The 12,717-nt window shown below is 37.4% G+C and overlaps 1 protein-coding gene across 3 annotated transcripts in view; it reads right to left on the reverse strand.

Annotated features, from left to right (window-relative positions):
* crot (carnitine O-octanoyltransferase) overlaps positions 1 to 12,717 on the reverse strand; it is a 45,939-nt gene that overhangs the window by 9,240 nt on the left and 23,982 nt on the right. For all 3 annotated transcript variants that reach the window (XM_052016412.1, XM_052016414.1, XM_052016413.1), the window contains 6 exons: positions 11,885 to 11,978; positions 7,512 to 7,637; positions 5,539 to 5,640; positions 4,968 to 5,051; positions 3,621 to 3,728; positions 1,081 to 1,211 (listed from right to left, as the gene is read on the reverse strand). In XM_052016412.1, coding sequence (XP_051872372.1) covers positions 1,081 to 1,211; positions 3,621 to 3,728; positions 4,968 to 5,051; positions 5,539 to 5,640; positions 7,512 to 7,637; positions 11,885 to 11,978 — 645 coding nt within the window. The remainder of the gene's footprint in view (positions 1 to 1,080; positions 1,212 to 3,620; positions 3,729 to 4,967; positions 5,052 to 5,538; positions 5,641 to 7,511; positions 7,638 to 11,884; positions 11,979 to 12,717) is intronic.

Raw genomic sequence — 12,717 nt, forward strand, 5'->3', positions numbered from 1 at the left:
GATGCAAGAAACTCTGGAATACTACCTGCTTTTTCCCTAATATTAATGGCTGCATTTTGGAACTGATGCAAAACATTCACCTTGATTATGGTTTGTGTTGCTCTGCAGATGCCAATGTTCCAGTGGATAGAGGCAATATTTACAATTTTCTCTTGAAAAGATATTTGAAATAGATTAAGAAACAAGAAGAAAAATGGATGTGCTGGGTGAAATCCAATGTTTTGAAATTAAGTTTCTTGCTTGTGAATCTTATTTTAAATTATTGATACCTTTAATTTCACCATTCAGGCATAGTCTATAAAAGTCTTTCCCAATGGTGTCTGCTTTATGATAGACATATTTTTCACAAGTCAGCAGTGACTGAGTTTAGGCAAATCACAGTCATTCAAGTACAATACCTTTGAATGAACTGCGGGTGGGAATTTAGTTAATGTTCCAATTGATCCTTGTGGTAAATAATATAAAAAAAACTAAATAAAAATTTCCTAGCATAAACATTTTCTTTTGGAAAAGGGTGGTAGACAAAACACCATAATACTGTGTAAATGAAGATCTTGTGCAAATAAAGCGTTTGCACAATTTCACTTGAGAAATGTAATCAAAGTTACAATATTGGGAAAGAGTGACCAATTTTCAGATAAAAGAACCTCCAAACAACAATGAGATGAAGAGCCTGACAATTTTTAATGATTTTCGTTTAGATAGCAACATTAGCTCGGGCAACAGGGAGAATTTCCCTGCTCCTTTTAGGTTTTTTTAGAGCCATCTGATGGAGCCTCAACTTAATACCTGAAATGAGATTTGGCACCTCTGACAGCTCCCTCTCAGTTTGCAGTGATTTTGTGCTAAGTCACTGGAGTTAGAGCCTAAAACAACATGCCACAGAGCAAAGGCAGTTTTCTATGAAAAAAAATGACGATGGAAGGAACAAAAAAAACGTGTATTCTTAACATTTAATGCCATAAATATCACGCTTATATTAAGTGTTTTCATTTCATTGAAATGAGTAAATGCAATGCAATACAAGTGAGGATTGTAGAATAAGTACGATACTTGATCTGAAAAGATCATCACGCTTACCGTCCATGCAACCTATAGTAAGCCAGCTGAAGGGCAAGCTGTACAAAAATGTCTGGGTGAAGCTTTTTCTGTTTGATCTGAGATTTGCCAAAGGCAGTGAAAGCATAACTGATAATTTGGACATCTGATGCCTGCAAAATCAAACAAAAGTTTCAACGTTCATGTAAAAGTAGACTTCCATCAATCTCAATCAACACTAGTTAACCTTATACTGGTAAACAAATTCATGTTTAGACAACAAATTTAGTGCAGCTTGCATATGTAAGTTCTTCTTCCACCAGCACCCCCACAACCACAGTGCAAACTTGCCTCCTCACTATTACTTCATTTAGCAGGGCATCGGAACAGACTGATTTAGTATATTTTATTCATGAGAAGTAGGTGTCGGTGAATTTAATATTCATTCCTGATTGTCTCCTCGTTCATATCAGGGAACTGTTAAAAGTCATTGGTGCGCTTGGAATCATGTAAAGACCAGATCAAGTAGGGGATAGCAGATTTCCTTCCCTGAATGATTTTAGTGGAATAGATGTGCCTTAATTGACAAGTATTTTTTAAAAAGTAGTTTCATGGTTATCATTACTAATTCCAACATTTATTTTTAAACTCCAGCTTTATTTATTTGAATTAAAACTCCCATGTGCCATCATGGGTTTCAAACTCATATCTAGAACAATAATCCAGGCTTGCACATACCTTCCCAGAAACTGAACCAATTTACAACCACATCCCCATCCTTATTTTTTTTTAAACTGCCCTCATCTCAATTAGAGAGAATAGTGCTCAAGAGAGCTCTTCTGATCTTGGACACCCAATAAAGCACAAAGCATCACTCCCAGGCTTTAAGATTCATAGTAATGCTCTATGCTACAATATAGTTCATACCAATGTAAAATTGGATGAAGACTGCCCAAATACATTTCAGAAAGTCAGCACACATCCCTTGCTTCAACCTGGACTGGTTTTGGCCCAGACTGAGGGGATAAAATCAAGTGTACTTTCAATCAATGTAATTATTCTTTAAATCAAAATACACCATAACAGCCAGAAATAAATATTCCAGTGTGAAAACATCAGCTTGCATTAAATTCTAGCGGTAATGGAATTCTACAACAGCAAATTAAGCATTTTACTCAACTGGAAACATAATTGCTCTCCTGCCACTAAATTGTTAAGATATTTTATAATGTTGAGAGTGTAGCTGCTGTGCTCTACATGAAGTTCCATAATTTAACAGAGCTGAATTAGCACATTCCTTATCCATTAATGGAATTTTCCATATTTTACAAAAAAATTTCCAATTTTCTCCAAGCAAGGTCAATTGAAGGAAATAGCTATAACAACCAATTAACTCCAATAATACCAATAAAATTTTCCTTTTTAGGTGAACATATATTGCATTAATGAACATCTTCAACGTAATTTTAAAAAATCTAAAGTTCCTTCATAAAAGCACTTTCAGACAAATATGGCACAGCCAGAGATTTTGGTCTAGATTTTACAAAAAGAACAAAATCACCAGTGTTCAGTGACTGTCTGATGAAACTTATAGAAACATCAGAATTTCTGAGCAAACTTTCTTTAATTCCAACAATGCTGTCAGTGACTCCGTGCATCTCCAAAGTCTATGCTATTTCGCACCTTTCTTCTGTGTGGTCAATTAACAAAAATTTCATATCTTTACAGACTGTTATAAAATACCACAAAAATATTTTGGCTTGTTGCAGAATGAAGAAAGGAGTTTTTTTTAAAAAATACATGAGGCATAGTTAGTGCTTATCAAATTTTTCATCACTAAAGAATACTATATATGGATTGTTATTTCCTCATGTATATATTCAAAGTATAATGAATTTCAAATACGTTTTATTTCTACAGTTTTATTTATGAGATTCCAGTATCTACCAAAGTGCCTTTATTTTACATTCAATCTTAGAATATTAATTAAAACTTGTGCTTTTTCCTTCTTGGTTTTCTATGCAAGAGAATTCTTCAATGCAACTGGCAGTTTTGCTGGCTTGAAAATGTCACAAAAGTGCAGATATATTTTGAACTGACACCTGTTGGAAAACAACCTCAGAAAAGCAGAAGTCCACATGCAGAGATTTGTGGATTGTCTTCTTTGAGGTAAGTGGCATCATTTGCCAGGTTACTTAAAGGCAAAGGGAAAGGCAGGAAAGTGAAAAGCATTAGAGAAAGACTTCTGGAGCTTAAGGTTGGAAGTATAGCTGAAAATCTTGGAACATTGAAAATGGAAATCGGCAAAGACCACAATGAGGAGTGCAGAGATTCTGGTTGGTGACAAGTTGGTAGGATGTCATTGTGATAGAGAAGGGAGAGGGTTGGAAAGGATATGAACCCAAGGATGAATTGATACCGCTGCTGAATACCAGTGGGGCTGCTTATTGTGTTAAGGTAGGCTAACCCTTTTCTTCACGATGAGGATGGTTATACAAGTCACGTCAGATAACATTGCATATTGCCACTTGTAAATCTTAAAACTAGCTGTGTGCTAATTGGGATTTAGATCTAAATTGTACCTGCTTGTAATACTGTTGTTTAGCATGCTCTATGTCATTTAGAATCCTTTGATCCAACACAAAAACCAGCTCCTCTGGCAAAGGCAGGTCACGTACTGCAGTTGATCCCTGAGAAAAAGATTTGTAATACCATGTGTTATTTCTAAATTAGAAGGCAATTAGTTTACAAGCGGAGGTACAAACCATACCAGTGAACAAATGACATAATGTGACGCTAACATTGGGCAGCATGGTGGTACAGCTAGTAGAGCTGCAGCCTCTCAGTGCCGGAGATCCAGTTTAAATCCTGACCTCAGGTGCTGTCTGTGTGGAGTTTTCACATTCTCCCTGTGACTGTGAAGGTTTCTTCCAAGTGCTCTGGTTTCCTCCCACATCCCATAGATGTGTAGATTGGTCAGTTAATTGGACACTGTAAATTGCCCATGATGGGAATATGGGGAGAATAAAATAAATGGGATTAATGTAGGATTGGTCAGCATGGACTCAATGGGCCAAAGGATCTGCTTCAGTTGCTCCAAGTTGGCAGATGGGTGGCTCCATAGCAAAATGGCCATCGGCATTTCATTGCAACACCCTTTTGCGTGGAGTGGGATTCCTAGGGCTCCATTGTTGTTAACAACAGAATCTCATTTTTGTATGAAGTTCTATTTGTTTAGAATATAATAAAACAAAATATCTATGGTACTGATGTGACAGCATGACAGAAAATTGTACCCTCGGTGTAGAAAAGCAATTTCTCTTTCACTTGATTAAAGGGTCTCAAATCAATGAAATACTGAGAAAATACTTGATAGGAATAGTTCGTGTCTCATAAAATATAGTTCAAACATCAAAATGGATAATGTAATTTGAATCACCACTGTAAGAGCACATAATAATTGAACTTAATTTTATATCATGTACACCCGACAGTGACCTGGGTCAATTCCCACTGCTGTCTGTAAGGAGTTTGTACATTCTCTGTGTGTCTGCGTGGGTTTCCTCGGGTGCTCCAGTTTCCTCCCACATTCCAAAGACGTATGGGTTAGGAAGTTGTGGGCATGCTATGTTGGCGCCGGAAGCATGGCGACTCTTGCGGGCTGCCCCCAGAATACTCTTCGCAAAAGGTGCAATTCACTGTGTGTTTCGATGTACATGCAACTAATAAAGATATCTTAATAATATAAATTGTCTTTGGATGTTAAAAGACAAGGGCATGCCTGAGTCAGCCACTGGCAATACTCACCTCTGCAAACTCAATTCAATGGGAATATGTATACGGAGATGAGTGTAACCAGTAGTGCCCTTGCATACATTTAACATTAAAAATGGAGGACAGATATTGTTCCCATAGCTTTCTTCACATACCTTCCATTTTCCTTCCACCTTCTTCAAAGCTTGATCAATATAATAACACATGGTAATCATGACCATTGCATCATATGGAGAGTGCTGGGTCAAAACAAAATCAATAAATCATGTTAATACTCACACTAATAATGTTATACTTCCTAAAATAATAGTTATTTAATTGCTATTCATTTGCATTATATTGAGGTTATCTGATGGGTAAACAGTGCTGGAATTTATGGGAATGATGTTTTGAAAAGAAGTTCAGTGTGACAAAATTTAAAACAAATATTTCTGGTAAAAATTCATTCCCAGATGGCCAATTAACCCGTTAAGAGGAGGGTGTGGCATTATCAGAGGAAGCAAAATTCAGACAAGATATTAAACCAAGGCCGGACTACAATCTAAACATTGAAATAGTGGAAGCAATCTCCTTCCAGTCCTGTTTAACATTATACTCTGAGCCAATTCACCAAATTAATTGGTCATTCAGTTCATGCATTAAGAGATTATTCTGTGAGCAGACAGTCCTTTGATTTTGCCCACATAACATTCTATGCAAAGAAACCTTTTTCTTCGACTCACTTACATCACAGTTTGAAACAAACGTTCCATTAGAGTAACTAATACAATTGTGGGACTTGTCACCCCATCGTATAGTTGGATTTCCAGTTAGGGCTGATAAACTCATCTGAAAGGAGTAAAGAATCAAAATGTTATGAAGGCTGCTTGGTTATGATTACGTATGATGTTCATATATCACCTATCAAGTCAGAAAGAAAGAGTGAGCAGGAGGCCACAGACAGATAGGTCAGAATGAGTCACCTACTCTAACTCTCCAGCCCACTCCCACTCTGTGGCCTCCAATACTGTTACAATGAGACCAAGCGCAATCTTGAGGAACAACATCTTCTGGACACGTTACAGCATTCTGGACTCAATACTGAATTCTTCAATGTTGGGTCATTTGCTCTTTCTTTCTGCTAGTATCAGAACAGGTCATTTCTGTAAGTCATCCATCTGTGATTTTGGCTCAGATTTTTTTTCTCCATGATACTCTCCTTAATATCTGGCATCAGGCGTGCAAACAACCTGGTGTGCCCAATGGTGGTGGTGTTGTGGGTAGTGTGGAGGGCTGTCGAAGCTTGCAGAGGGATATTGATAGGATGCAGAGCTGGGCAGACAAGTGGCAGATGGAGTTCAATCCGGAGGTGGTACACTTTGGAAGGACAAACTCCAAGGTGGAATACAAGGTTAATGGCAGGAGTCTGGGTAGTGTGGAGGAGTAGAGGGATCTGGAGGTTCATATCCACAGATCACTGAAAGTTGCCTCACAGGTGGATAGGGTAGTTAAGAAAGCTTATGGGATGTTAGCTTTCATAAATCATGAGATTGAGTTTAAGAGCCATGAGGTAATGATGCAGCTCTACAAAACTCTGGTTAGACCACACTTGAAGTACTGTGTTCAGTTCTGGTTGCCTCATTATAGGAAGGATGTGGAAGCATTGGAAAGGGTGCAGAGGAGATTTACCAGGATGCTGCCTGGATTGGAGACTATGGATTATGAGGAGAGACTAAAGGAGCTAGGGCTTTACTCATTAGAGAGGAGGATGAGGGGAGACATGGTAGAGGTATACAAAATGTTAAGAGGAATAGATAGAGTGGACAGCCAGCGCCTCTTTCCCAGGGCACCAATGCTCAATACAAGAGGGCATGGCTTTAAGGTAATGGGTGGGAAGTTCAAGGGAGATATCAGAGGGAAGTTTTTCACCCAGAGAGTGGTTGGTGCATGGAATGCGCTGCCTGGGGTGGTGGTGGAGGCTGATAAGTTGGTCAAGTTCAAGAGATTGTTAGATAAGCATATGGAGGAATTTAAAATAGGGGGATATGTGGGAGGGAGGGGTTAGATAGTCTTAGGTGTGGTTTAAAGGTCGGCACAACGTGGTGGGCTGAAGGGCCTGTATTGTGCTGTATTGTTCTATGGTTCTATGACCCCACTGACAGTAACTAAATGTTACAGTTACAGCGTTTAAAAGGCATTTGGACAGGTTCATAGATAGGAAGGGTTTAGAGGGATATGGGCCAAATGTGGGCAAATGGGACCAGCTCAGGTAGACTAGTTGGTCGGCATGTACGAATTGGGCTGAAGGGCCTGTTTCCATGGTGTATGACTCTATAGCCTGACCTGCTGGGCATGTCCCATTGCCTTGCTATTAGTAACACATAACACAGGCAAAGAAGCATAACCTGATTCTAACTGCCACATTAACTCATTTGCCCTTACATTATCCTTTTATTCTATCCATTCCTTCTCAGCTGCCTTTGCTATACAAGATAAGTTTTGACTCTTTCCCAGTACTGATGGAAGGTCTCAAATGTTAACTATTTCTTTTTCCACAAACGCTGCCTAAACTGCTGAGTGACTCCAGCATTTTCTGCTTTTTATTTCAGATTTCTAGCATCTGCAGTTTTTAAAATCTTCATTATTGTTTTCATTTGAAGTTTTATTCAACAAAATCCCAAAACAAACATCATTATAAATCAGTAATTGATATTTCTCACTTCAGAATAATTGTCAGGTGTTGCATGGGGACTAGCATCATCCAATGATAGTATAAACAAGGACCTCTGAATTTGTTCCAGGATAGTCATATTATTGGGATCCAAGCTAATTAGATGTTCCCGTGCCTGTAACAAAATGTTAAAATGAAAATCATCAGAAACATAAATGTTTATTTTTCCAATAAACTTTCATCTCAAGAATCCTTCAGATTGAATAAATTTAAGTTGTCAAGTCCCATTCAATCTAATTTTTTCTTTCATCCATCCAGAGTTGACTCAGCTTTTTCCATATGAAAAAGGAAGGGAATAATATGTTTTCATGATTTATTCATTGATAACTGTTTTTCATCTTTTGAACAACTGTCTAACAAATACAATTTGCCTAGATCACACTTTTTTCGATATTTGCAGATTAGAAATTTTTTAAAAGCTACTATACCCTCTTTTCCGACACCTTACAAGACTGAAATTACGGAAAAAATTTTAGGTCTTAATTCTCATCAGAAGGGCTTGATAGCAATAATTTATGATTTAATTATGAAAATACATCCAGAGTCACTGGACAAAATTAAGAATGAATGGGAAAGTGAACTCCAGACATCTTTACCTACAGAGACATGGAAGAAAATTCTTCATTTAGTTAATACATCTTCAATGTGTGCCAGACGCTCTTTGATACAGTTTAAGGCAGTTCACAGGACCCATATGTCAAAAGATAAGCTAGCCCGTTTTTATCACCATATAAGTCCTATATGTGACAGATGTAAATCAAATGTGGCTTCTCTAACACATATGTTTTGGTCCTGTCCTCTTTTGGAAAAATATTGGAAAGACATTTTTAATATTATCTCAACTGTACTGAATATTGATTTACAACCTCACCCTAACACTGTAATTTTTGGATTACCAAGGATAGAGTCTGGCCATTTATCTGCTTCCGCTAACCGTATGATTGCCTTTGTCACATTAATGGCCAAACAATCCATTTTGCTTAAATGGAAGAATCCAATACCCCCTACTACTTTTCAATGGTTCTCTCAAACTATATCATGTTTAAACTTGGAAAAAATTCGTTTAAATTTGAAGACATTTGGAGTCCATTTATTCAATACTTTCATATGACATAGATCTCTTTTCAATAACTTTTCAATTTAGAGGAACGGAGTTGATGACATAATATTGCTCTGTTTCTATTGAGAAATTTCAGTCCAGTTTTTTTTTGAAATTTTCTTTTTAGTTTGGTTTGATTATCTACAATTTTTTTTATTGATTTGGGGATTATTGCTTTCTTTTCTTTTATATACACAATAAATCTTTCTCTTTCCTTTCTTTTATATTGTATTCATCTACTAAGAGATTGTGAGATCTGAAGATTATTTTTATATTTTATTATTCTTTATGATTATCTATGCCATGATTGTTCTCTTGATCTCTTTGTATTACATGTACAATCATTGATGTTATATATTAATCTGTATTAATTTGGAAACTAATAAAAGATTGAAAAGGGAAAAAAAAATTTAAAAAAAGAAAAAACAAGAATCCTTCACGATGGAAAGTAAGCATTTTTTTCCATGTTGTATCAGTACTACCTGAATAATGACTCAGGTTCATCCAATGCAAACCAATCACTTTAAAGCCATAAGCAACAAACAATCTGCTGGAGGAACTCAGCAGGTCACACAGCATCTGTAGGAGGAAAGGAATTGTCGACGTTTCAGGTCAAAAAACCCTGCAGGGGAAAGGAAAATTCCTTTCCTCCCACAGATGCTGCATGACCCGCTGAGTTCCTCCAGCAAATTGTTTGTTGCTCCAGATTCCAGCATCTGCAGACTCTTGTGTCTCCACTTTAAAGACATATTCTGCTTATGCATAATTTTGGTTGATAGAATTATTGTGTTCATTTAAAAATAATGATCAGAGTGAAAAAGAAAAGTGTTTCTGTTTTTATATAAAAAATGAGGAGTCAATCTGAAGACAGATACATAGGATCATCATCAACAAAACTGGTTCATAAAATGTTCGTACTTGTGATGTGGTCCAAATTACAATGCAATCCTGGAGAGCAGACACAAGGTCTCAATAATATATTTCAGTTTCTGGGTATACTGCTCAAATGCCCTTTACAAACTCTTAAAGAAATTAGAAAATCATTTCAAAGAATGTGGCCTGGCTACAATGTATTTATTAAATACTTGATCAGGTACAGTGGTAAATGTGCAGTGATTTTATGCTTAACTTTTCTATAATGCTCACTACAGGCTGGCAGGTAAAGTCATAATCCAGATCATAGTGAACGAGGCTCAGTCAATAGCAAAGATCTAGACTATTGAATCCAAGATAATATTTGGAAGGAAGAATCAAGCAGTTCACAGAAATCAAGGAGCAACTAGACAAAGGTCTCCCAAATTTGTCACTAAGTGACAATGTCACATAGGCATGATAAAAACATTAATTCCACAAGATTGAGGATAAAGCACATTTTTTGCTCAGTTACACAAGGCCATGAAGGTGCTTAAAATGGGCATCAACTACACTTCAAGTTAACGGTTCAAATCTGCTGCACTGACATCCCTTACCTTAATAAACATAAAATCTATTCTGACTTTGCAGCAGATGTCTATTTGTACTTTAGATGCTGCCAACTAATACCCAGATACTTTAGATTAACCCAATTCATTTTTAATTCATCTACGTGCTTGAAACACACATGATAAATTGTAAGGAATTATCCAATCCAGCTATTTGATGTCATTGTCCAGGGTTATTAAGACAAATTCTCTGTAATCCAAAAGACATGAAAATGGGCACATAACCATGGTGTGCGTCAATTACTTAGATTCAAAGCTCTAATAATGTTCTTGCGTATTGTTAAATTTTATGATTTCCAACTAATAGAATATAAAGGGATTGAACTAATTCTGCTTCTCTCCAATGTGTGAGCATCAGCAGAATTTGTGCCAGACCCTGGATCTACAAATGGAATAAATAACTGTAAACACAATTCCTGAATATTTTCTTACAACATTAAAACTGGCTTAGATACATTGAAAGGAAAATTATGAGAGGCATAGATAAGGTGAATATTAACAGTCTTTTTCCCCAGGGTAGGGGAATCCAAAACTAGGGGGCATAAGTTTAGGGTGAGAGGGGAAAGATTTAAAATGGACCTAAGGGGCAACTTTTTCACGCAGAGGGTGGTGAGTATATGGAACGAGCTGCCAGGGGAAGTGATTGAGGCAGGTACAATGGTATCATTTAAGAAGCACTTGGATAGGTACATGGAGGGGCGGGGCTAAGAGGGATATGGGCCGAATGCAGGAAATTGGGACTAGCCAAATCGGCACCTTGGTCAGCATGGACTCATTGGGCCAAAGGGCCTGTATCCGTGCTGTATTGCTCTATGTCTCTATGAGAAGGAAACAACAATACACTTAAGTTTGCCTGTGATTTGATTCTACTACTTGAAAAATATTTGTTAATTCTTGTGCTTCCTTTTCAGACAGCATGAACTCTAATTACAGGGCAACTACTGCAAAGTTCCCAAAAGTTCAGTACAAATATGGAAAGGTGATGCAACACAAGCGGAGTCTGAAGCTAATTTCAATATTCATCTTAAAAGTTGATTCACCTTTGTGATTACATTTTGTTTTTACAGTAAATAGAGAAATACAATGTATATTTACTGGATGGGTACAGTAGCAGTGGACTAAAAGCCTACAGTCAACTTGCGAGCTACTGCTAAAGAAATGAGCAGCAAAGCTGTTCTTTTTTTGTACTCAAAACCCACCTCGGACTCCACTGTCCTTCAGGCAGGGGAGCTGGCCATAGATCCTTCATCCAGGTTCCGAATTTGGCCATCCCAAAACTGAGAAATTAAAGCAGCTTTACCAGGCTCACCCAAAATATAAACTAGAACTAAAAAGTGAATTTAAGATAGAAGTATTTCCATTGGATGCCTAATTCATACTTCAAGTTAAAAGACAACATTGGATTGTAAGTTAAATACTGAATCCCCCAATCTACTTAGATATCTTTATTAGTCACATGTACATCGAAACACACAGTGAAATACATCTTTTGCATATAGTGTTCTGGGGACAGCCCGCAAGTGTCGCCATGCTTCCGGCGCCAACATAGCATGCCCACAACTTCCTAACCCGTATGTCTTTGGAATGTGGGAGGAAACCAGAGCACCCGGAGGAAACCCACGCAGTCACAGGGAGAACATACAAACTCCTTACAGACAGTGGCCATATTTGAACCCGGGTCGCTGGCGCTGTAATAGCGTTATGCTAACCGCTACACTGTCTCTGAACAAAATCAGTCTTAGGTTTAACAACAGTAGCAGAGAGCTGCCCTAAAACACATACCTTTGCCCATCGCGTTCTTTCCTCAGCAGTTAATGCTGACACACCTGGCCCTTCTGGTTCATTGTTGCATCGTTCCCTGATATAAGCGAGTTGCCTACGTGAAGAGACAAGAATGAGCAAGAGATGCTAATAAACAATCTAGTTACCGTATAGAACTTCCAGCACTCAGTTCAATTAAATATTTTAAATGAGATAATCAGTTAATGTAATATAAAGCAAAAATTGTGTTGTAGAAGACAGATCAATACTGTGTCATTAAGTATTGAGCAAAATGTAGTTCTCTTGCCCTGCACTACTTTTTATCTGCACTATCACAGGGAAATGCTGAATGTAGAAGTATTTCTTCATGATGGGAGGAAGAACAGCAAGATAAAAAGGACTGGTTTACAATAAGCCACTTTCAACTGTTTCCTATTAGACAACCAAAAGAAGAATCATTGGTGATGCTGGCAGGCCACAAATGCAAAGCTGATATCAGGATGGGGAGATTGCATAATATGCAATAGAGCAAAAAAAAAAGAAAATCTCTCTGTTCACTAACGTAAAGATGATCACTGGTTTAATTGGCTTTTTACGTAATTAAAAATTTTGAAAGTTCTAAGTACTCAACAAACCTGCTGTAAACTACCTAACAGATTTTGAAACAACAGCTTCTATGTATGTAGCACTCTTCACAAATCAAACACATCTTGAGGCATTTCACAGGATTAATGCATAGCAGAAATAAGAACAAGTAAAATAAAAAATGATGCATCTCAAAAGTGATGGTAGGGAGACGACCAAAGACAAGAGGCATAGAGAACTTTTGAGAGTGCATTAAGAGCTTAGAGTGT

Source organism: Pristis pectinata, chromosome 5 (genome assembly GCF_009764475.1).
Source record: "Pristis pectinata isolate sPriPec2 chromosome 5, sPriPec2.1.pri, whole genome shotgun sequence".
Taxonomy (NCBI): Eukaryota; Metazoa; Chordata; class Chondrichthyes; order Rhinopristiformes; family Pristidae; genus Pristis; species Pristis pectinata.